The sequence below is a fragment of the Brachyhypopomus gauderio genome, chromosome 6 (assembly GCF_052324685.1).
Source record: "Brachyhypopomus gauderio isolate BG-103 chromosome 6, BGAUD_0.2, whole genome shotgun sequence".
Classification (NCBI taxonomy): Eukaryota; Metazoa; Chordata; class Actinopteri; order Gymnotiformes; family Hypopomidae; genus Brachyhypopomus; species Brachyhypopomus gauderio.
Genome location: NC_135216.1, coordinates 33526654 through 33552938, shown reverse-complemented (window position 1 = coordinate 33552938; position 26285 = coordinate 33526654). Strand labels below are relative to the sequence as shown.

Genomic DNA, 26285 nt, shown 5'->3' with positions numbered 1-26285 from the left:
ATCGCGTCGTGTGGGGGCGTGTCCAACATCACGCCGGCATGCAGCACGTGACAGATATGCAAACCACGTTTTTAAAGCAGGACGCAGTATTTATTTTAATCTATTGATGACAGGACACACGATAAGCGGGAGGCTTAAGATGGCGGAGTGAGAGGAGGGTATTTAGCAGGCTCTGTTGAAATTAAATTTTTTTTTTTACTATTTAGCCAAGTCTCTTGACATTTTGCCTTAGCAGTAGATCCGTGCTAAACATACTTTTTTGTATAGTCCGTTTGAAAGCCTTTTTGGTATACTTGTTATAGCTCCAAATTGTTTGAAGTTTGTCGGTATCATGTCGGACCATGAATACAGCCTGACTGCCCTACGTGAGCAGCACAACGAGGATGATTCTGATGCAATTGAAGTAGATGTCGCTGCTTCAAATTTTGATCCAAACACGTCTACCGGTAAAGCTGATAAAGTGAACCGAGACCACACTCCATTAAAAAACAGAACGGCGAAGAAGTTGAGGACGACTGAAACTGATTTCGAGGGTGATTCCGCAACAGCCATTTTACATGCGATACAGCTGTTAAACAATAAGATGGACTTTCAGACGGACATCTTAAAGGGAATCGAAAAGCGCATCGAGGCTAATACTGTTCGAGACGAGGTCTGGCTAAAATCCAAGGACGCTAAAGTTTGTAAGGATCTGCATATTCGATTTAAGGAGGACTTTTCTATGGAGGACAGAATTACCCGAAACAAACTTTGGCCGTTGGTTCAGGAGGCCAGGAGCAGGGGGAAGCGTGCGTACTTGAAGGAAGGGTATGCGCTGATAGATAATGAAAGAGTGTTTTCTGAATAACCATTTTCTGACGAGGCTGAAGTTTGTTACTTATTCGCAGTTTGAGATTCGTTTGGTTACTTATTCGCAGCTCCGTATTCGGCGGCTGAAGTTGGTTACTTATTCAAAAAGGTTTTGTTCACGATGCGTGTTTGCTGCGCACTTTGTTTAAAAGCGATAGATTAAACGTTACATTAAACGAGCGTAGGAGCAGACATTTAAGAGGTTATTATTTCCCATACTGATTTTGTGAATGTAAAAAATAAAAATATAATGAAAGCATTTCATTTGTAAAATGGTTTCTATTTCAAGTCGTTTCAATTGTATGCAGTTTGTACATGATTGCCTGGCCCAAGACATTACAGGCATACAGCAGGCCTCTGAACTTGAACCAGTGAACCATTTCACCTGTGTGCTTAACTACTCAATATGTCATGTTTCCAGTTAGATTTGAGGCATAAAATGATTCTGGGCCAGGCCAAAAACAGGTTGCTCATACATATAGGAACTACTTGTGTATGATACAATTGAGTTTTGCCTGGCCAAGACATTACAGGCATACAGCGGGCCTCTGAAATTGCCCCTCTGAACTATTTCACCTGTGCGCTTTACTCAATATGCCATGTTTCCAGTTAGATTTGAGTGCTAAAATGATTCTGGGCCAGGCCAAAACCAGGTTCCTCATACATATAGGAACTAGTTATGTATGATACAATTGAGTTTTGCCTGGCCCAAGACATTACAGGCATACAGCAGGCCTCTGAACTTGGCCGTCTGACCCATTTCACCTATGCGCTTTACTCAATATGCCGTGTTTCCAGTTAAATTTGAGGGCTAAAATGATTCTGGGCCAGGCCAAAAACAGGTTTCTCTTACATATAGGCACTAGTTATGTATGATTCAATTGAGTTTTGCCTGGCCCAAGACATTACAGGCATACAGCAGGCCTCTGAACATGCCCCTCTGATCCATTTCACCTGTGCACTTAACTACTCAATATGCCATGTTTCCAGTTAGATTTGAGGCATAAAATGATTCTGGGCCAGGCCAAAATCAGGTTGCTCATACATATAGGAACTAGTTATGTATGATGCACGTGTTATTTGTCTGGCCCGACGCCTTATAGGCATACAGCACACCTCTGAAATTGCCCCTCTGAACCATTTCAGTGTGCTCTCTGTGCACTTAACTACTCAATATGCCATGTTTCCAGTTAGATTTGAGGCAGAAAATGATGTTGGATCAGGCTAAAATCAGGTTCCTCTCTTAGGGAGTGACCTGTTCTTAATGATGCATTTGTTATTTCTCTGGCCCACCATCAATAAGGCTTTCAATAATCCTCTGAAACTGCCCCTTTAAAATGCGTTCACCTATCTGCCCACTGCTCAATATGCCATGCTGTGTGCTGGTATATCTTCTTCCGATTATTTGTGTTCTAGAACAGCATTACTGTGTTTTTAGTTTTCAAATCTAAGAATATGTTTCCTTACGTTAGAAATGTTGACGAATTCAATCATCATGTACAAACTGCATACAATTGAAACGACTTGAAATAGAAACCATTTTACAAATGAAATGCTTTCATTATATTTTTATTTTTTACATTCACAAAATCAGTATGGGAAACAATAACCTCTTAAATGTCTGCTCCTACGCTCGTTTAATGTAACATTTAATCTATCGCTTTTAAACAAAGTGCGCAGCAAACACGCATCATGAACATAACCTTTTTGAATAAGTAACCAACTTCAGCCGCCGAATACGGAGCTGCGAATAAGTAACCAAACGAATCTCAAACTGCGAATAAGTAACCAACTTCAGCCTCGTCATTTTCTGGTTATGCTGAAGGATTTTTTGTTTCTCGGTTAAAGGCTTACTGCAAGGCTATCACTGATGTTTAACGGCTAAGTCACTTTATACGTTCCTGCTTACCGTCATCTTTTGGTGCATTTATTCTCGGTTTGTTTTATGTTTTCTTTATTAACGTTAAATTCTAGGGGACTAAGAAATAATGTTAAACATAAGGCTATTTTTCTTTATTGCAAGGAGCAAAAAGCGAATTGTTTTTTTCTGCAGGAAACTCACTCTTTAAGGGAGGATGTTCCTTTCTGGCATACTCAATGGGGAGATCTCACTTATTTTAGTTATGGCACATCTCATTCAGCTGGTGTGATGATCCTGTTCCACAAGTTTCTGGGATCCATTTTGGATCACTCAGGGGATACGGGTGGTCATTGGTTAATGGTAGTAGTGGAAATTGTTAAATTCATTCTAGTTTGTGTGTATGGGTATAACAGCAAAGTAATTAATAACATTTTCTATTCAGATCTATGTGAGAAGATAAAACATTGGAAAATAACATACTCAACAGAGGAGGTGATTATAGGAGGTGATTTTAATGTAGTTCCAGACAGTTCAGGTGACCGTCTTCCCTCTCGTGGGCAGCATAATCTCATTGATGATAACTTCAACAACTTAGTTTCCAACGTAAATGTGACTGACTGTTGGAGGTCAAGAAACCCTAATTCCAGACAATACACCTGGTTTAATGCTTCAAATAATGGTCAGTGTTCAAGATTAGACTACTGGTTAATCCCTCATAATAGGTTGGATGGAGTTTTAAGATGTGAAATCTCTGCGTCTCCCTTAACTGACCACTGTGCTGTTTCATTACTCCTCTCCTTGAACAATCGTAAATTGCACACAAACTCAATTTGGAAATTCAATAGCAAGCTTTTGTTAAATGAGAACTTTTGTACAGAAGTTAGAAAACTCTTAGAGGAAATTTCACTGATGGATTGAGCAAATGGGAGTGGTTTAAATTTAGCGTTAAATCTCTTGCAATTAAAATAGATAAGCACACTGCCAATGAGATGAGAGCAAAACAATCACAAATTATAAATAACAAATTCCATGTGTGCTAAACCTCTGTTAACATCTGAGGAGAGAGGCCATTTAGATGATCTCAAATCTTAACTTGATGATTTATTTTTAGAAAAGGCAAAGGGCGCTTTTATTCGCTCCAGGGCTCGTTGGATTGAGGAGGGTCAAAGAAATTCCGCATATTTTTTTGGTCTTGAGAAGCAGAGACAGTCCAAAAAGAGAATCTCCAAATTATGTTAATAGCAGTGTTACTGAAGATTCGGATTCAATATGTGACACAATTAGTGCCTTTTATAGCAATTTGTACAGTTCCAAATTTTCCAAATTTAAGTGCCAGTCTTTTTTTGAGGAAATTAATGATTCCATTGAATTAGTTGACTCTCAATTTAGTGAAGCAATGGAAAAAGATTTGACCGTTGAGTTAGATGATGTAATCCAGCGTATGGCTAAGGGTAAATCACCAGGGGCCTCATTTATAAAACTTTGCGTGAAATCTGGAGTGAAAATGTACGTGCGCTCAAAACCAGGAAATTGCATGCGCACAAAAAAAATCTGATTTATAAAACCCTGCACTGTAAAAAAAACATTTTTTTTTTGTAAAATACAGGAAAATTACTTTTTAAAAGAAAACTCCTTTAAATATACAGTCAAAGTCTGTAAATTTAAATTACAAGAATTTCTTGTTTTATAACAAGATTGTATATTTTTAATGTAGTAAAAATGCAGTTTTCAGTGTAAAAACACACAACAATGTCTTTTGTAACTTCACAGTAATTTTCCATTTTCAAACAGTAAACAGTAAGTTACCATCTTTCTGTTACTGTTGAAAATGCCTTAAACAACTGTGTGTAAGCCCTTTTATGATCTGTAACGATTATTGAAGTATTAGATTCTATGATTGGCCCTTGTGCTTTGTATTAGCCAATTAAAAGTTCTCGTTGTAGAAGCATATTCAGTGTAGCAAAATTTTTCAAGTTGTTGATTTTCTACTGGGTGTGTAAATGAAACAAGGAAACATTTTTCCCAAGCAATCCTAATCTGAATCTTTTAATTGGCACGTGCTGCTACAGTCCATACTACACAATAAACTGAGAATGATGTAAGATAACCAGTGCTGTTAGTTCACATTATTGTTTATATTTTAGAATCCCATTTAATATAAATCTTTTCAACTTCGAGAACATTGTAAAAATCCATAGTAACCATCTTTTTGTGTTTTTTATATTTTTTTTAGAGTCAGTTCAGTTGTCATGATTGTTGAAGTTCAACTGTCAAAATAAAGAGATTGAAAGTATGTATTATGGCTGAGCTTTTATTATTGCTTTTATTGTTTTGGTTAATGTTTTTACATTGTTTTAAATGTTGTTAATTTATGTAAGTACACCATTCTTGTATCTGCTGAAATAAAAGGTAACTGTAAAATGTTCATGTAAGCTGGAATTTAATGACCAAAATAACCACAAAAATATTATGTTTAAAGAAATGTATTGTAATATTGGTAGTTTTAACAGAAACTTAAGATGTTAATACATCCCAAGCACCGTAAATTAATAGGAAAGAGTAGCATATTTATTGGACCATTGGATGTTAAATTAAACACATTGTAACGTTTCAGCCAGGAAGACACGGATCCAAATGCGGATTACTGATGTTTTTATTTCTTGAGTGAATACGGAGTACTCGCACAGGTGAATAACTCCGTGGGGTGTGTGCAGTGTGTGAGTGCGGTTGTCGTGGTCAGGACGGTCCGAGTTCACGCCGGGTAGACAGATGGCTGGAGGTACAAAGGGGCTAGGCTGGAGACGAGGTCTGGAACGAGAGCAGAGGTCAAAACACAGGAGAGCAATCAGGAGATAACGCTTGGTAGATGGCATGCCAACAATACTTCGCAACCCGGAAGATAGAGGAGGAAGCTTAAATAGCGTGAAAGGGGAGGGGCGATGAGCGGCAGGTGAAACGCATCTCATGGCGATCATGTGCTGTTCCTGACACACATAACTTTTGAAACTACTTTTATATAGGGTTAAAAATATATAAATTTACATTATTTTTGTGTATTTAAAATGCAGAATCCAATTATTTTAATGTTGAAATCTCATTGATAAACAGTACATTGTAAGAGTTTGTGCGTTGATCAACCAACATTTAACAGTTATCCACTGTAAGTTTATAGGATATGAACATATATTCACAGATTACCTCTGTACTTTGACAAGTTCATTTGTAGATCGTTTAAATAATACCATGAAGTAACCTAATTATGCTGTTATTTTAACATTCTAGCTGTGTTTTCTTACAATGAAAATTTGTAATTTTACTCAAATTTGGCTGTGAAATTACAAAGAATAAATACAGGGAAAATCTGTAATTTTACAGTAATTAATTGTTGAATTATGTGTGGTATTTTACTGTAATTTTACGGTAACTGTTTGGCAACTTTTGCTGCCGGACATGTTATCGATTTTTACGACTTTTTTTTTACAGTGTGCGTACGCACACCTGCACGTTGTTTCCTCTTTATAAATCACAACCATCTTCAAACTGAGCGCAGCTGAATCAGCCGCACATTCCGCCTCCGCCCGCCCACTTTTACCCATAAATGGTCAATGCAAATCACTCATAAATATTTAAATGGAAACTTGCCCCATTCTTTTTGAAGCGGAATAATGGATGAGAAAAAGATGAAAAAACGAAAATTTGGAGAATGTGAAGTGGAAGTCCTTGTTTCAGAGGTCGAGGCAAGGAAAAATGTGTTGTTTGGGAGCCTTAGTAGTGGAGTGACAAACAAACGCAAGTTTGTTGAGTGGCAACATGTGGCTGCAGCTGTTAACAATGTAAGCTCTACAAACCGCACTGTTGCAGAAGTAAAAAAGAAATGGTCGGACTTGAAAGTAGATGCAAAGAAACGGATTTCTTTGCACAGGAAGAGTGCAAGTGCTACTGGTGGGGGTGTAGTGAAGACTAAACTTGAGAGTTAGAGCTGGTCACTGGTCTACCCTCTTTTGCTATATTCAACCCCGGTGTGTCGGCCAGAACACCACTTGAGGCCAGAATGCATTCAACTCTTTATTCTTCAGTTCAAGGCAGGGATATGAATGTGAGGTGTGTGTTACAGGATGGCTGTGTATAGTGCAAATGTGTAGTTGTGTGTGTGGTCTGAAAATACAAATACAGATATGAGATGTATAATCTCCAATTACATATAACAAGCACAAATAGAATAAACAGTACAACTGGTGCCTTTGCACCCTCTGGTGGCAAATATATGCAATTGTCTTAATGACTTATTAACGCTGTACAACGAAATATGTAACTACTCATAACAGCGAAATAATATGCTATGCAAATAGTTATAAGGTAACAAACACATATAAACGTAAGGGTCGGACATAACACACATTGTAAAGAAACAAGTCATCGTAACTGAACTAACTTAATAATCACGTGCTAACCGCTAACAAGTTAGCTAAACCCGTGCGGTGAACTCAAAGCGCCGTGATCACACGAACGCAAACGTGATCATATTACATTACAACTACTACTACATTACATCCTCCGCCATCCAGAACAACAATAAACTTACATTAAGTCATGTACGCACGAACGATGCACTATATACAGTCAAAATCCCTCGACGAACATCGCACAACGGGCTCCCCACAAAGACCAACTGAAACGAACTCGTCAACTGCCAGAGTGATGACGTCACGTCCAGCCAGCTAAAACGGTTACGCTCCTGTAGGGCCTTTTGTACAGGGGGAAAGGCCACACTTTCTCCGTCTCATTTTCATGAGAGGATGGCATGTTTAATTGGGGAACCCCTGTTAAGTGGCGTGGTGACTGAAAAGGAGGGCGATACAGACTTGGCTGATGAACCCATCACTGGTAACCAGGTAAAAACAAATTATCCATAATCGTACATAGTTTTAATAAAGACGCAATAATCAGACTTTTTTTCCTAGAATGGTTTATTAAATTATTTAACCATCACTCTTTTTTAGAGAGGACTGTGGGAGTGGACAGCAGTCATTCAGCTGAAGACTGCCAACCCGGCCCCAGCGGTGCCGCGGTTGCCTCCAGCGGTGTCTCCGGTGCCCCGGATGCCTCCAGCGGTGTCTCCGGTGCCCCGGATGCCTCCAGCGGTGTCTCCGGTGCCCCGGATGCCTCCAGCGGTGCAAAACGTGCTTTAAGCGGAGGTCGTGTTCTGACTGAGGTTGTTTTACAAACACAAATAAACACAATTACAGCAATTGACAATTTAACAAATGAGCTTAAAGAGATTAAGGGGATACTGTCTGAAATGTCAAGTACATTAAAAGAACTTGTTAAACTTGTTAAAAGAATACCTTTGCGTTTCTCTCCAATTATTTATAATCGACGCATCACATCCTCGCGCAGTCTGACTGCTTGAATATTACGTGCGTCAGGTGGGTAAACATGGGTCTGGTTCAGGGTCATTTGCTTGTTGGTCGGTCATTATTAGGGGGAGACCATTCTGCTGTGCCATGTTGTGTAGCACAGCACATGTTCTCACTATCCGGCAGACTTTTTCTGGGTTGTAAAAGCAGTCTCCCACCTGATGCATCTAAACAGCGCCATTGGCCTTTTAGCAGCCCGATGGTGCGTTCTACAACAGAGCGTGTCAGAGTGTGCACGTCATTGTGTGCACGCCTACACTGCTGTTCCTCAGAATAAATGAGTCATGAGTAGAACCAGGCCATCGAGCAACTACGTTGGTTAAGGTCATTGTAGCATTGCATATGACCTGTACGTTTATAGAATGAATTTGCTTTCTGTTGATGAAAGCAGCTTCATTCTGGCTTGGTGCTCTTATGGCAACATGAGTGCAGTCAATTGCTCCGATTACATTTGGGAAACCGGCCACTGCTGCGAATTGCACTTTAATGTCAGCCTGTTCACTCAAAGTGTAAGGAAACCTGATGTACCGACCTGTCAGTTTTATTATGCCAGATAATACGCCTGACATCATGGAGCTTAAGGATGGTTGATATATCCCCGCCCTGTCTGCTAACTCCCTCTGAAAGCAACCAGTTGCCAGGAATACAAGGGTTGTTAACACCTGTAAATGGACAGGTATTGCCCGATTTTGTAGTGTTGGTCTCTCCAAATCTGGACCCAACTCAGCACACAGTGTCAGGAGAATTGCTCTTGGAAACCTAAATCGGCTCATTAACCAGTCATCATCGTTTGCAAAAAAATCTTCATGATCTCGAAAAATACGTTGTCGCCTTATTTGGTCGCTCGCTAAGTCTTCGAGTAATGCCAAAAAAGCCATTATGACAGACAGCGCATCAGTCGATCTTGTCTATTTATATAGCTGTGATTTACTGCAAATAGTTACAGCTGTTAATTATCTCAAAATATTAACATCCAATTTCCCTTTACTATATCTTTATTGCTTTATTATTAGTTCCATTTGCTGTCATCATGATGATGATGATGATAATAAAATACGTTTTATTAAGTACCCTTTTAAAACGTGTTTAAAAGTGCGAAATTAACCTTAATTAAAATGTAGAGTGAAATAAAACCAGCTAGAATAAAATAAATAAAGAATAAATAAATAAATAAAGTCGAATAAGATACAGCATGCACTAAAACCTTAAACATACAGACAAAAAATAATGACTGCAAATTAATTAATAATTAATTAATATGTGTTTGTTAATCTTTGTTAATCCTTCTGTTCTTAATCTTGATCTATTCGGGATTAACTGATGCGTGAGGATGGTTTGCGCATTTACTTGCAATTCTCTATTTAACCAGATGATGTCACTATTTCCCCACTCTCTCTATCTCTCTCTCCGCAATGTTTTACAGGTTTATGGCAGCTCTAGAGTTTGCTTAAAACTACGCACGTTTTTACGCCACGTACTTTTTTATAAATCACAGTTTTTGCGCAAGATGTTGCGTGCGCACATTTCAGACCCGTTTTTGTGCGTACGCACACTTTATAAATGAGGCCCCAGCAGCGCTTCCAGCTTCAACAGTTCTGAGTTCACAAGAGGAAAATTGCTACTACTGCACAACTGCGGTGAGCATGCGGCGGACGCATGCACGTAAGATTCCTATATATGAGTGAAGACAAAAACATAAATAAATTACACTCTCATATCAAACGAGAGTCCTGCATTTACGTCATTAACCTAATAGGAAAACAGAAAACGTAATAAAGTAACTAAATTAAATTTCCCCATTTGTAAATGAATAAGTTTATAAAGCATGCTTAAATATTATTATTATAAGATACATTATAACTTAAAGATATGTTGTAACTTATTTATTTAGCATTTTTTGGGATTGCCGTGGGGTCATCAAATGCGCTATATGGACTCTTAGACGGACAAATAGAAGTGGGGTTAAAATGTTCAGGGACCGGTTACAAAGACACATGTTCATTTGTTCTCAACCATGACAGTGTCACCTTCACTGTCATATGTAGAAAGTGGTATTATGTTTTGTGGGTTAATTTGGTAGGTGTTGGTAGGTGAGCATTTTGCTATGTATTTTTGGGTTATCAGGGAAATTACTGTAGAGACAGCAGACCTATGAGTATGAGTATTTCACACACGGCACATAAAATAATCACAAAGTACAACAAATATAATGTGAATTTCTTCAGCTTTCTTCTGTATTGCATTGAATAAGAAATTACCTTTGAACCTAAACTAGAATATATAGTATGTATTTTAATATAATTGAAAACACCAGGTTAGCTAAAGGTGAAGCATGCTACATCACATCATTTGAGTGATTTATGTTTTGATGTAGTGTGATGTAAAAGGAGGTAAATGTAACTTTTCTTCTTCTGTTCAGATCAAAGGTGTTTCGTGGGGGACGGGGCTGTGGGCCCATCCTAGTCCCCCCCTAAGGCCCCTAAATGAGGCGTGAGACACATCATTGTGTGAATGGTGATAAAGCGGCAGAAGTGTTGGCATCTTAGTGATTTTGTTGCTATATTTAGTGAATTAGGCTAAAATCCCTCTCACCCCCCAACCCTCTAACAGACCTACTGGCCTCAGTCAACCCCCCCCCCCCCAGATTAAGATGATCTAGAATCTCCACTGGTTCAGATGTAGTCTCCTTCCTCTTCCTCTGTTCAGATGTAGTCTCCTTCCTCTTCCTCTGTGAATCCACTTTTAACAGCTGCTTGAATGCTCTTCATCTCTTCAGGGGCAGCAGAGGGCAGAATTGCCAGCAGCTCTTTATCAATCTTCTCCAGTCTTGAGTGTGTCTTCCTTTCAAACTCATCCTTGTTCTTTCGAACTAGTTCTAAAATGGTTTCTGCAGCTGAATCGCAGGAGTTTTGTAATTCCTGACGTTTATATTGAAACTCTGGCTTTGTATTGTCCATGACCATAAGTTGTCCCAGTGAGCTGATCTGATCCATGAGGTGCTTCTTAGACACTTCAGTGTAGGTTTCTGAGATCATGTGGACCAGATTAGCAATGTTAGTGGCTTGAAATGCTTGGTTGTAGAGTAGGTCTTTGCAAAAGAGCTTTCCATCATATGAAAGTGACTGGATCTTCTCAGATGTAGAAACAAAAATTTTAAGAGTTACACTCAGGCTGGTTTTCACAATGGTGGACACCATCTGAAAGAAGTGAACCATCTTCTCCCACTGCACCTTCACTCTGCCCATGGCATCCATACCTTTCACCAGCATCTTGATGGTGGTGTTAAAGTCGATCTCTTGGACTTTACAGTTCCTCATGCTGATCAGGATTTCAGTCAGTTCCTTATGGTTCTTCTCCATGTTCTCCACACTCTTCTCATACATCTCTCTGGTCTTGTCTAGTTGAGCTCTGCTCTGCTCTATGCGGAACCGAGCGTTCTCTGTAGCTCTCTGTGAGGCAGTCTGCTTCTCAGAATTACATTCTTTATTCATCATGGGTGGTCTTGGTATCAGGGCAGGACAATGTGTGATGTCTTTACTTTTGCTGTCAAATACACGTGCTGATTCAGTCAGTTTTCTGATTTCTTCAATCAGCTCCTTTGTTTTGGCTTCCTCACATTTTCCATCTGGTGCATATTTCGCCAGTTGGTTACAGATGTTAATGCCCTGTTCACATATCATTTGGGCATGATTCTTTGGTTCACATTGTGGGGATTTTTCTAAACTCTTATTGATTCTTTTCAACTGATCTAATGTGAACTTTGATTTTGGAGATTCATTCTTCTGATCATACAGCTCATTCCACTGTATGTTCTCCTCCTGCATAAACTGCTGAATGCACTCTGTACATTTCAGGATTTCTGCAGACTTGCTGTAGATGTTTATTTCATCAATTACATCTGCATTCTTGTCATTATATAATGTAAAGCTATTTGTCTGAGGTCTTGTCTCTGACTCAACATTCATTTTCCGCAATGGGATACCATACCTTAAAGAACTAAAGAATATCAGTCCATTCATTAGCTCCGTGACATTCTCAGCCAAACCTACAACAACATCCATACCTATCTCCTCCCATCCAGTGGGTAGTGAAGCCATTGCACTTTTGTAACTCTCATGTGCTTCAGTCATTTGCTCTTCTATGGTTTTCACTGCCTTTTCAGAGCATTTAAGAGCTTCTTCTGATGATTCTTTCCTAAGTTGGTTCTCTTCCATTTTCTTCTGTATTGCTTCAAGTTCCTCTCCATAAAAATGCTTAGCATTTATACATGCTTCCAGCAACTCCTGAATAATGTTGATCACATCACTGAATCCCTTTTCTGTTGCAGAAGCCAGAGTAAGGCAGTCGTCTGCAATGACACGAATGTTCTCCAGCTGGTCAGGCAGTAGAGTTTTAACAACCTCATCACTCCCTTGGAACAGAAAGTTCACAGCATTCTTCATGTAATTTGGGACAGTGAGGGTGTGGAGTCGAATCTGATCCATGTTCTTATGGGCTTTGTTGAACGCTCCCCAGCCAGAGTTACACACCTGCATGAGGCAGGCGCGAAAGGACTCTGGGTACTTGATGTACTGGTAGCCATCCTTGGGTGGGTTTTTGTTGATGGAGAAATCAGTTTGTGAAGAGATGAAGACCAGTTCTCCCATGATGGCTATGGAGAGTGGTGCAGGAGTCAGGTACTCCTCCCAGTTGACATAGGGCTGCATTATAAGCTTGGTTTGGTTTCTCATCTCCTCAGCTGTGGTGAGGCTTTGACTGATCTTTGCAATTTGGGAAGCCATTCTGTCTGTTCCTTCTGGGGAAAAATGGAAATGAGAAGATATTTTAGAACACTACAATAATTTTAAAAGCTCCACTGTTAAAAATAATTAAAAACATACAATTTTGAGAAATCACTGTTATCATGAGCTGGTCCCAGCACTCAGGGAGACGCCCACTCACACATGCACAAACCCCCAACCACACTCACGCTAAACTACTTCCTCGTTCCTAGTCTTCATAGGAAATCTTTATGTTGAACCCTTCGATGTCTCTGAAAGCCCAACGTGCTGTCAAACTTGTTTCAAATACACAAAGCAAATTCATCAAAATGACAGCACATATGTTAATTTTCAGAAACGTGCTGTAAATTCAGAAACACTGCAAATCTGGCCACAACACAACAGAAGTGTTTCTGGACAAACTATTTTGCATAGGTAGGCCTACTCTGTAGGTTTTAAGCCAGAAACAACAGTTGTGTTGTAGCTAGCTATTTAGATAGAAACTACATTTTAAGTTGGATTTTTATTAGGGTTTAAGCCTTACTTTTTGTCTAAATACCTAGCTAGCTACATTTAAAGAGCATTTAGCTTGTGTGATATAAGCAGCGACTACCTAGTGATAAGTGATTGTAACACTTGAGATAAATGATGCAGTATGTCTCAGAATGATTCCACAAAATAGACAAAAGGCTTGGTAAGATGAAGGGAACATTGTAGGTTTTTAACTAGAAAAAAATATATATAAAAAAAAATAGTTGAACAGCACTGAATTAGTAAAGTGTTGTGTCTAGTGCACGAGTGTGCTTGAGTTGGAGAAGATGATGCTGCATAGGAAGTGAGGTATGGTGGTCTGGTGGTTGTGTGTGGTCCAGTGGTTACGTGTGGTCCAGTTGGTCCGTGGGAGTTTCTCCTTCATTATGCCTTGAGATGAGTTCATAGGTAAAACACACCAACGACATTTTTTGGGGTGTATTATCTGATGGATCTCGTGAGCAGGGGTGTAGTGGGGAGGGGGGGACGCGTCCCCCTTGGATGTTGCTCTTGCTGAGACTGTTACGTCTAAAGCAAGGTTTATACTTGACGCGTTATTAATGATCGATCGCTATATAATATAATATATAACATCCCCCCCGTCAACAACTTACACTCGCCACCCCGCCACAACCAAGTCGACCGCTCACTTATTTTTTTAGGACTACACCACTGCTCATGAGGGATTTTAATTGGAGAAGTAAATTAAAAACTAAATAAATGACCACCTCAGAAGTACATAGAGCACTAACCCAACAATCTTTCACCTGGGAATATCAGAGAAAAAGAAAATGACACTAAAACCCTGTACTGGCTACTTTCAAACCTCTGTAGACTGCTCTCGGCCGTCCTACCGCTGTAGTTCAAGGAACACTTAGCTGCTCTGATACAGCTCTCAATTTGGCAATAACAACAGTCACATCAGCACCAGATAAGGCAGAGATGTCTGCCACTTGCTCAATTAACCTTTCACACTAATGGAGTGTAAATTCACCTTAAGGATTCATCTGCTACCCTTTTAATAAATCTAATGACTTCTGAGGCCATGAAATTCTTGACTTCCAGTAGCTGATAGACAGAGCACACAGGGTTATCCACGTTATTCCTGGAATCCCAATGGGGGTTGCCATGACGTCTCACTATTTCCGGTTTACGGTTCATTAGTTCCGCTCTCGCTAGCGTTTCAGCATCGCTAAGCAAAACATTGCTGGTGATAGTGACTGAGCTTTGAGACGAATAAAAGTAGCTTGGATTTCGTGCTTCAAGTATGAGTTCAGGCTCGACGTGTGCCGTTGTCGGGTGCCATTACAACTCAAAAAAGTTGAAGTTGTTGTTGGAAAATACATGCTTTGAACATCACCAGCTTCGTAAACACTGTCCGTGTCCAGCTCCTTATGCTTTGCATTCCATGCCGAAGGGAAGGAGCCTAGCGTGGCTTGCAGCTTTAAAACTCAAATACCCTCCAAAGAAGATATATGTTTGCTCGTTTCACTTCGTTGAAAAGAAGCCTACAGAGCTACATCCTGACCCGGAGCTGTATTTGGGTTATGATAGACCACCCCAAAAGAAGCGACGGAAGCTAGTTCGCATGAGCCAAACGGCATCTACAACCACCAACCTCAATGAAGATGCAGACGGTGAACCTCGTGAGTGTGATTAACTCTTTCTCTTGTGCGGAACTCTTATTAACTCTTTCTGTGGTTTTACAACACTGTCTTGCAACAGGTTAACCAGCTTTTTACCAGCATAGTGTATGTGGAATTAGATGTTGGTCGTGTTGGTTGGCCAGTATGCTTTTGCTGGTCATACTAGTCTACCAGCATGGTTAAGCTCGGTCATAATTGTTATCTAGCTTGGTCAAGTTGGTCATGCTTCTTGACCAGCTAAGCCATCAAACTGAAAATATAACATACCATATGCAGGTCAAAATCAAAAGGTAGTTGACCATCTTAACCAGCTTGAGTTGGACATGTTGTATTTGTTAGCAGGGATCTAAGAAGTGATGTGATATTATTCTCCTCTTGCTATTTAGATATACATGTATAATTTTCTTTCCTGTATTTACTTTGTGTTTACACTTGTCTTATCAGATTGCAGTGTGGCCCTCCCCCTGGAACCCTCTGACATAGAACTATCAAGCATTCAATGTACATCTGCCTCACAGTGCCACTCTGTTCACACACAGTGGGAAGACTGCACCCTGCTTGATCATGATTACACAAAGACAGTCAAGGAAAAGGCTACGCGGGACCAGATGACACAGTGTAATGACTTTGGGTACTTCATGTTACAAAATGACACAGATTCCCTGCTGTACACTGGCTTAAAACTTCAAACATTCGACACCCTTGTTTCAACACTGGAAATGTTTAGCAGCAGTGCTTTTAAAATGCCCATACGAGACCAATTGCTATTGACGCTTATGAAGTTGAAACTGAACCGTGTGTTAGGAGACCTGAGTAGGCAATTCTGTGTATCACAGAGCATGGCAAGTAAGATCATCTCATATTGGATTGACAAATTGGAGGAGGTCTTACGACCCCTTATTCCATGGCTTCCAAAGGAAACTATACAGGCAACAATGCCAGCAGCATTTAAAACATTTCCAAATATTACATGCATTTTAGACTGCAGCGAGAGCCTACTACAAAAACCCAAAAACTTGGATTCAAGGGGTGAATCATATAGCCAATACTATTCACACAACACAGTAAAATATCTTGTAGCAGTTGCCCCATGTGGACTTATCATGTTCATCTCTGCAGCTTATGGTGGCAGATCCAGTGATAAATTTATAACAATGGACTGTGGGATTTTAGATTACTTGAATGCTGGAGATGAAGTAATGGCAGACCGGGGCTTTTTAATAAGAGATGTACTCTTCGAAAGAAAAGTAAAGTTAGTAATGCCATCATTCACTAAAAAAGGAGCTCAGCTCACTGAAGAACAGGTCACTGCAACTAGAAGAATTGCAAATGTTAGAATCCATGTGGAAAGAGCAATTCGACGTTTGAAAGTATATAAAATTCTGTCACAGGTTGTACCAATTACCATGGCATCTAAGATAGACAAAATTCTCAGAGTATGTGCTGCCCTTGTGAACCTAAGGGATGAACTTATTCGTGATTCTGAGTAATTTTATTTAAGGGTACAAGTAACACTACTATATGTATTCTACATTAAATTATAAAAGTTGTGGTCATACAAAGCACCAGATCTGACACTGATTCTCCTTTTTGAGAAGTATATTTTATCAAAACACAGACAAATAAATGTCTAGAGAAAGATATCTTGGAACAAAGTTGATTATTTACTGAAGATAAATGTATTTGTAAAATATTTAGTATTATCATAGCCGTATGGAAACCATTGGTATATTTTGAACATGTTATATGTAATGAATTGTTTACATAACCTCTAACTTGTGAAGTGTATTGTTATTGCAGTGAAGACAATTTGAATAAATTGTATTTCTGTGCTATGTTGTACATGCTTTACATTACAATGAATGTAATTTATTTACACAGCTCAAATGCATTCAGAGATTTGATTCTGTTGTACAGCACACATTATACTTTTAATCTATACCTTTCTCATAATGTCAACATATCTGCTATTCAGTGTAAACCATCCCCCAACAAATTCATCTACAAGGTGAGGCAGCATACATGAAAAGTAAAAACCTTTCAGACGCTGTACATGCTCCTGTACATACACATTGTCAAACTCAACTGAATGACATTCTCATTAGGTGTCCAGATGAACAATCTGGCTGTGTTCAGACATGTGCAGAACATTGCAAGTTGTAACTGCATGTAGTATCCTCTGCTACCAGTTTTCTGCAGCTGAAGCTTTCCATCCACTAATTTGAGGTCACTGCATTTATGAGTAAGCTGATCAATGAGTGACATGTGGCTTTTGTTTGGCACAGGACATTTTATCTCAAGAAGCACACTGGAGTCAATGACTCCATCTGGACTTGCTGAGAGCCAAGGTTCTTGGAGACTTATAACAGTCCCTCTGTGTGAAATATTTATGCCCTTGTCTTTCAGTTGTTTGCAAGCTGCAAGTTCACTTTCTTTTCCATAATTGGTTGCATAGTTGCCTCTAAAGGTAGGGTACATGTGCTCACATAGAAATTTGTCTTTTTTTGTGGTAGTATGTACTGGAACATTTTTTGCAGAACTAGCTGTAATTTTGAGTTTTATTGCACTGTGCCACAAATCAGATGCCCTTTGCTCTCTTGTCTCAAATTCAATTTGAGTTGCTTTTATATCAGTAACCTCAATATATGCCTGGTAGAATGCCTTGCATGCTTCACAAATTAGATCGTTACTGTGAGTTTGGTGTGCCATAAAGATTTTTTTATCTACTGTGTTTGTTTCCCTGCAAGGTTGTGCCTTTGAAGGAGTGGCACTGTAACACTTCTCCAGTAAAGTATTCTTTAAAAGAAAGAGTGGCCTGCTAGGAGCTGTGTCTACACTCTCTTTAAACTCTTTGTGTGACAGGTGATGTGGTGTTTTTGGGAGTGACTGAGACTCTCTAGTCCTGTCCTTGCAGTCATATGTCTCCTCTGCTCTATGGTGTCTAAAGTTAATCTCACACAGCCTTTTAGGCTGAGGGTTCTTTGATGTCCCTGCATTCCACCTGCACTGTTCATCTGTACATGTACTCCCTGTCTTTCCACTGACCACTGCGTTTTGTACCTGAAATAGTAATAGTAATTTACACCTTTTTAGTTTTTTATAAGCACAATAGGAGCACTCACTTGTAAAAGTAAAACTATAAACAACAAATGAGATATTATACATATAATTTATTGTTTTTCAATGTTTCACAACAAATACGTTCTTAGCTTATTCCTACCTTCCACAAAACTGCTGCTGCGTGACTGCAGGACTTCCCCAGCCCTGCAATACACGAGCAACCCACCGTCTCGACTACTCCACTCTCCCTCAGCATTACCCACGCCTGATGTTTACCTCGGCTGACGGTCTGACTTGGCTCTACCTCAGCTTTCAAAAAAATGAAGTCACCGTGTTTTTTATACAACACCTTTCCTATTTTGTTGCAATAAAGGTAGTTGTATGCCTCTGTGCTTTTATAGTTCCGTAGCTCTTCGCCATCTACGCCCTCGGAAAAGACGAAGTAATTAACTATATCAATATAGCTAACTTCAGGCCACAGCTTCATGTCATCAACCCACTCTGAGAGCGCGGAGGGGTGGGGCACTGTTAAAACACAGTCACCACAACTTTTTAAATCGCTCGTACTGTGCAGCCACCTAGTATTCTTGGCCATGTTTTATTAATAAATCCACAACGAACGTCCACTTTCTGATTCACTCTTAACGTAAACACTACAACCGGAAACCAACAACCGGATTCAGCTACGAATCATGGGAAAGGTTAAAGTTCAGGAAAATCGTGGATAAAGGAAATAAATATACAGTAAGTATAAAGTATAAAAATAAATTTAAATAATAAAATAATATAGATATTTAGTGTGCCTATGTAAAGAGGTAGTGCAGTTGGCTACTAAGTGGCTGTGCAAATTGTGAAGCTGACTGATGCCAGCCATGCAAACAGTGCAGTTTGAAGGTATATGAGAGAATTACAACAGAAAAAAATAGTGCAATTTTGCAAGATGTAAACATTGTACAATGAATAAACAAATAGTGCAGCATAGTGCAGGATATGGTCATGTAGTAAAACAAACTAACCCTAACCCTAGTACAAATAATAAAAATAGAAATAATACAAATAGAAGTAGGGTAGCAGGAGGGTGTTTCATCAGATATGAGAATATGCCCATTAGAGTGACTGGAATGAAAGTGTCACATAGTTCTTAGTCTGCTGTGCTGAGAGGAGTTGGGGATAGACGTCCTGAGCCTGTCGGTGGAGCAGGACTTGGACAGCAGTCTGCCACTGAATGAACTCCTCTGCCGGGTGATCGTGCTGTGCAGAGGATGGTGAACATTGTCCATGATGTTCAGCAGCTTGTTGAGTGCTCTCCTCTCTGCCAGTGGTGTTAGGGGCTCCAGCTCTCCAGCACAGAACCAGCTTTCCTCACCAGCCTGTTGAGTCGTCCAGCATCCCTCTTGCTGATGCTGCCTCCCCAATACACTACAGCATAGAAGAGGACGCTGGCTACCACAGACTGGTAGAACATCAGCAGGAGTTTCTGGCAGATTCTGAAGGACACAAGCCTTCTGAGGAAGTATAGTCTGCTCTGGGCTTTCCTGTAGAGGGTGTTGTTGTTCACCAACCAGTTTTCATCCAGGTGCACACCAAGGAACTAGTAGGACTTCACCATCTCCACATCGACCCCATCGATTGGAGACAGGCTGCTGAGAGGGCCTGGACCTTCTAAAGTCCATACACATCTCCTTGGTTTTGATGATGTTCAGCTGCAGATGGTTTGTTTTGCACCACACCACAAAGTCTCCTGTCCATTACACACACATCCCACAATTGCAGTGTCATAAGAGAACTTCTGCATGTGGCATGACTCCGAGTTGTATTTGAAGTCTGATGTTTACAGGGTGAACAGGACTGGAAAGAGGACGTTCCCCTGTGGTGCTCCTGTGTTGCTGATCACTGTATCAGAGGAGCAGCCCCTGATCCTGACATGTTGTGGTCATAAGTTAGTCAGTGATCCAGGTGACCAGGTGCATGTCCACCTCCATCTTCATCAGCTTGTCCCTCAGCAGTCGGGGCTGGATGGTGTTGAAGGCGCTGGAGAAGTCAAAGAACATGACCCTCACAGCACCGCTCCCCTTGTCCAGGTGAGAGTGAGCTCTGTGCAGGAGATGGAGGATGGTGTCCTCCACCCGCCTTCTTGGGAACTGGAATGAGGCAAGTTGTCTTCCACGTGTCAAGAACCTTCCCTAGGCGTAGACTCAGATTAAAGAGATGTTGAAGCAGCTTCCCCAGTTGGACAGTACATGCCTTGAGCATTCTGGGGCACACTCTGTCCGGGCCAGCTGCCTTTTTGGGGTGAAGTCTCCTCAGCTGTCTCCTGACTTGGTCCATAGTGAAAGTAGGGAGACTGCAGGAGCTGTTTAGTCTATCAGCTGATGGTGGTGTTGATGTTGGTGGAGATGGTGGAGGTGAGGGTGGTGATGGTGACGAGGATCGTGGAGGTGAGGGTTAGGGCCGATCTGTTGGCTGTGGTGATGGTGTGGTAACTGCTGCAGGAGGGAAGGAGGAGTAGGAGTAAAGCCTGGTTTATACTTTCGCGAGTGACCGTAGCGCATGACTCCGCCCACCTCGAGCAACCCTGCACGAACGGTGTAGGCGTTTATACTTTCGCGAGCGACACTGCAGTGTTCTCCGTGGCGATAGGTGGCAGTGGAGAATAAAAAACCCCTGCAAAACTGGTGAAAGAACATTTTTACCTGACCAGAGACCGTATGTATACACACCAGGCATCAAACGTAAATATGGCTTTGCAGTGTTGTCCGAAACGATATATGGTAGTACAAAGAAACACCCCTCAAAAACAGGAGAATGAACATTTACCGGACGCATTTTAATGTTGCTTTGTGTTTCAGGTTTGAAAAGTACTGGAATTTAGGCTAAAGTACTTGAAAATGCTTGAAATTGTAACTCTTGAGAGAAATTTAGAGAACGTGAAGACGTTAAGATTGGGCGTTTTGAAAATAAACAACCATTAAATAATGTGATAAAAAAGTGAATTATTTCGAATCATTTTGAGTATATGTATAAATATAACTTAATTAAGTTTAACGTGCTGGAAAATATTGAACTGGATCTTGAAAGTGACGTACAAGTGCTTTAATTCCACCTTGTTTAGGTGTATGAACCCTGCAAACATGACTTTGTTCATTGCGCTGAGGCGCGGTGCGCGCAAAGTTACAAAATTCGAGAGGTGCACGACCGGGCGGAGCCACCGCGATTACGTCATTTTCGCCGCGCGGACCCTCGCGCCGCTCGCAACGTGTCAAGTATAAACCAGGCTTAAGAAGCTACCGGGGGTGACAGGGTGGTGAGTGTTGCAGGGGGGAAGGGGGAGGGGCAGATGCAGGAAAGTCAAACCTGCTGTTGAAGTTGTTAAACTGATTTGCTCTGTCCACACCCCCATCTACTGAGCTGCTGCTATAGTTTTTGCACCCTGTGATGGTTTTCATTGCACCCCAGACCTCCTTCATGTTGTTGTCCTGCAGCTTTCATTCCACCTTTATCCTGTAGGACTCTTTGGCCTCTTTAAGACGAACCTTGAGTTCTCCATGAACGCACTTCAGTTCTACCAAGTTTCCATCTTTGAATGCCCTCTTCTTCTGATTGAGGAGGTCCTTGATGTCACTGGTGATCCAGGGTTTGTTTTTTGGGAAGCAGCGTACAGTCCTTGTGGGGACAGCTATGTCCCGTCCATAAAAAAGTCCAAGTAGTCACTCCCTCAATGTCCTCACCATGTGGCTGCAGCAGCACGCTCAAGTCAGTGGTCTCGAAACAGTCCATGAGGGCTTCTTCTGCTTCAGGAGACCAAACTCTGAATGAGTGAGAGGTTGAATGCTGCCTCAGTACCAGTGGTTTGTACTGAGGCTGAAGGAAAACCAGATTGTGATCTGATTTCCCCAGTGGTGGTAGTGGGATAGCCCTGTATGCGTCCCTCACATTAGGATACAGCAGGTCAATAATCCTGTTTTTCCTGGTGGGTCCACAAACTGGAAAAAGGCAGGCAGGGTAGAGTCCAGTGTGACGTGATTAAAGTCAGGGTGCTGTGTCTGTACAGCAGCAACGATGGAGTGGATGACGTCACACACTGTCTGCCCTTCCACCCGGGGCAGAATGTACACACACACAAAGATTGCGTGTGAGAGCTCCCGCGGCATTTCATATGGTCTGAGGCTCACTGCTAACAGTTCTATGTCCCTGGTGTTGATGAAAAGTGCGAGCCCCCAACTTTGCACTTCCCGCTGAGCTTCGGGTCCCTGTCCGCCTGCACTGTAGAGAATCCAGGCAGCTCCACGTTAGCGTCTGGGGTGTTGGTAGGGTTGCCACCTGTCCCGGTTTTCCCAGGACTGTCCCGGTTTTCCCGGTTTTCCGGTTGACATTTCTTCATGCCCCATTATGTTATGTATCTATATTAAATAATTTATTAACTTTTTACACTGCTTTAACTTGTTTACACCTTCTTTATTGACTCACTGGTTATCGTGTTTTAAATACCTGGTTTTGAATCACAGCAATTGTGTAACTAGATTTTCCTAACTGTGTTAGTGGTTGTATGTAGGAGAGACCGGGTATGGTTTAACACTTTTTGCTTCAGCACCTGTAACTCACTGAATTTTTGAGCTAGACTTCTCAAACTTTTATACAAAGTACACACATTTGTTTACTACAAATTCAAACTTCAAATGAAATATCACAGCCCTCGTGAGTTGATGTAAAATACAAGGTGTTACCTTGTGACAACCTACCCCAGTTGTAAATTGTAAAAATTAGACAAAAGAAGCAAAAACAGAGGCCACACCATGCAAAATGTTTCAAAAATATATATTTTTAAATTAAATAACTATCCAGAACAATGTCTCTCTCACTGTGATTGACCATAACTCATACCCACTTTCTGTTTTACTCAGAAGTGTGTGTGTGTGTGTGGGTGGGTGTGTAAATTAGTGTACTAGAACAAATGTATTTAACAAATTGTATGCTTAATGAGCACTAATACAATGTACCTGTGTAAAGAACATGTACGTCAAATAATAAACAACGTCTGTGTGTGTGTGTGTGTGTGTTAGTTACATGGCAGATACCATGTGCCTTTGCAACTGATCTGACTGACTTGTCCTTCTTTGTGACCTCATCAGATGCTTCTTTTAAAAACATTTGCAGGCACACCTCTGTCAGTCTTTCTTTAAAATTATTAAAAATCAAGAAAGTTTTCTTAGTTGTATTTAAGGTGATAAGGTGTTACTGTAACGCGCCGCCTCCGGACACGGCGGTGACGCGCTGGTTTTAATGTGATTAGGACTCAAGAGCAACCCCTTAGGAATGACTGCCAAAAAACAGTAAACTGAAACCTCCGTGAATGCGGGAAAACCCAAACTAAAAACCAAAAGGCAAACGACTGAAAAGCCACGAACTGAAACCTCCGCGAATGCGGGAAAAAACAGAAACAAAAAACCCCGAAGGGAAAACAGTACAACAAGACGGAGGAATATAAACGAGGAGAAGAACAAGGTAAGTAAATAAGAAACGAAAAATACGCGGATGAAAATCAACGCGTCGATAAGGACAAAAACGGAGAGAACAAAAAACACACGGAGAAACGGCTCAAGGTGTCTTAAAATAAAACAAGAGACGAGGGAGGAGAAGTGAAGCGTAGGTACAAGACCTAACACTTCTACCTGGGTTACCTGTCGGTCTGTAAACCAGAACACTGGCAGACAAATCAACATAGAATGAGGGAAACAGAGAAACAGCGGGGAAGAAAAATAGAGAGAGGAAGACTGAGAAACTCGGGGAGAAAACGAGAGAAGGCGAGTGAAACGCAGAGACGAAAAGCAAGCGAGAGAAAACGGCTTGGGCTGTGAGCGAGAAGGCTACAAACAACTTCAGCAATGTGTTGCTGAAGTCACCTGTATTAAATAGGCTGCAGACATCTGCAGTCTATCTGGCTTGATTGTCCCCAGGTCTAGCTCGCGTGCTCCTCCTAGTGGCGGCAGTAGGCCCGCGCCTGGGTCTAACCCTGACAGTTACAACCCACCCCAACCCTGTCAGCCATTGTTTAATTAGCTGTATTAGCAAGGTGATTTGAAATAAACAGGGGAAAAATGCATCACAAGTTACCTAAGAAACTACAGTTTAATGTAACGTAATTCATATGGTTTTATCTGCAATAGTATAAGTACTAAACAAAATATAGTCTTGATTCATAAATTTACTTTCTCACCTCAAAATCAGTTTGTTTCTCGATGGAATCTGCATGTGCCTGTTTCCAGCCTTGATATTCACCATGTGGGATCAGGGAGGAATTGGGTAAATACTGGAATGATCATATGACTCCTAACTTATACGTGATGGGTGGAACTGATGGTGTTACAACTCTCCCCATGTTACAACCATACCCGGTCTCCCCCTATGTTAAAAGTTCAAAATCCTAAAATAAAAAAAAAAGCCTTAATCGTGATTTTGGGGGTATTGGATTTATTTTCCTCCCTATAAATAGCATGACTCCTTTGCCTGTAAAGCATCAACAGACCATCATAACTGGCACTATAGGATCATTAATGTCCCAACAGATCAAGTCCAACATCTTCAGAAGATGTATCGCTTCATAACCAGAGTGAGTGCTTCGGGGTTGCCGTGATGCGGGGAGCTTGCACACGGTGTTGATGTGCCGAAGGTGCTCCTTTATTGTGAAATAACGAACATACCACATATGCGACTACAGATGCTTCATTTACACATAAACGTCAAATAAGCACCATCACAGTGTTACTGACATAATGTATATCAATCTAGACATAAAGAAAAACTCAAGAGGTGATGCAAACCAGCCATTAGAATGCAAAACAAATGCATTGAGTACCGTGTTTATTGTTATTTATTATTCACCAGTTTAACCAAGTTGTCCCAGGTGATGAATAGGCAAGAGTTACTTGTTTCTTGTCGTGACCAAAGTATAGCCCTGGTTCAATTTATCCTTTTGACCTTTGTTTCTGTTCTGTTGTATTCTGTTTTATTCTTTCAGCCACCATACTTTGGAGAAGAATTCCATTTTATTTTTTGTTTAACCCCTGTGTGAAGGTGAATCATATAATACCCCAATGTATGCAGAAAGTGAGGATAAAGATTCACCTACCTTGGTAATAGATGTGATGTGATTTACCCTTCCTATAATCTAATTTTAATAGTTCTAACCAGCTGTAGCATTTCAAACATATCAGAACCATATTTCCCTGAAATACCCTAATATTTCAGGTAATAACATAGAAATAATCACATATTTGATACATTTAGTCCATTGTCTTGTTTATTAATAATAAGTGCATGTTGTTTGTCTCGCAGTGCTGCAGTGAAGAACTCAACCGAGGCCATTATCATTCCTCTGAGGAATGACATCATCTCCATCACCCGTGTCTTAGTCCCCCTCCCTTCACCACCCACACACACACACACACACACACACACACCTCCCTGTGTCCTGACTACTGATTATCTGCACCTGCTTGTTATTCTTTATTCATCCCTCTGTTTTAGCCCACAGTGACGCTCATCTAGTTCAAGCTGCCTTGAATAGTTCACATGTTTTACATGTACAAGCGATAAATGTACCGTATCTTGAAATTCCAGTATTGAACTTGAAAGAACATGAAGATGTTAGGATTGTGTGTTTTAAAAATACTACCTTTAAATAAAATATATGCTAGATTGGTAGTTTAGCTAGTTACTGGAGCAAATTCTAACCAAACTAGCATATATTTTAAGTATAAGTTAACATAAATAAATAGCACATAATCTACTTATTCTTCTACATTACCATCTTTTTTAATGTTAAAAAAGTGAATTGACCATTTTGAGTATGCTGTATTTGTATTTGTATAATTATGTAATTTAGTGTGTGAAGGTAAATCATATAATACCCCATGTATACAGAAAGTGAGGATAAATATTCACCTACCTTGGTAATAGATGTGATGTGGACGACTGAACAAGATGGTCTTTGGGAATGGAGCATCATTACAGCACTGCAGAGTGTTGCTTATATAGTCTCCCCCTCCCTCCTCTCTGCTGATGCTGACAATACTGCATCATGAATAATCTATCCCTGCAGATAGATGTTGGCTCCTGCCCACAGCCAGAGGAGAAATGTTGTGTTTTCCAGGACATTGAAACA

General features: G+C 40.6%; 1 protein-coding gene and 1 long non-coding RNA gene across 4 annotated transcripts in view; one reads left to right on the top strand and one right to left on the bottom strand.

Moving 5' to 3' along the window:
• Positions 1-6762: 6762 nt before the first annotated feature.
• Positions 6763-26208, bottom strand: LOC143517747 (uncharacterized). Of its 2 annotated transcripts, none has more exons than XM_077010530.1 (2): positions 26070-26208; positions 6763-12922 (listed from the first exon to the last, which is right to left on the bottom strand). In XM_077010530.1, exon 2 carries the CDS (start codon positions 12906-12908, stop codon positions 10830-10832), a length of 2079 nt encoding a protein of 692 aa, XP_076866645.1. In that variant the 5' UTR covers positions 12909-12922; positions 26070-26208; the 3' UTR covers positions 6763-10829. The 2 variants fall into 2 exon arrangements, with proteins under 2 accessions (XP_076866645.1, XP_076866646.1); XM_077010531.1 differs by lacking the exon at positions 26070-26208 and adding an exon at positions 25251-25265.
• The window catches only part of LOC143517749 (uncharacterized), a 52438-nt gene continuing 49679 nt past the window's right edge, over positions 23527-26285 (top strand). The window contains exons 1-3 of one of the 2 annotated variants that reach the window (XR_013132043.1): positions 23527-23626; positions 25140-25254; positions 25457-25482. This is a non-coding gene — a long non-coding RNA (uncharacterized LOC143517749). Of the gene's footprint in view, positions 23627-25139; positions 25255-25456; positions 25483-26285 lie in introns of those variants that run through there. The other variant, XR_013132042.1, reaches the window with a different exon arrangement.

Bases quoted from the DNA above. Each gene is read 5' to 3' on its own strand.
- LOC143517747 (XM_077010530.1), bottom strand. From the start codon at position 12,908: ATGGCTTCCCAAATTGCAAAGATCAGTCAAAGCCTCACCACAGCTGAG.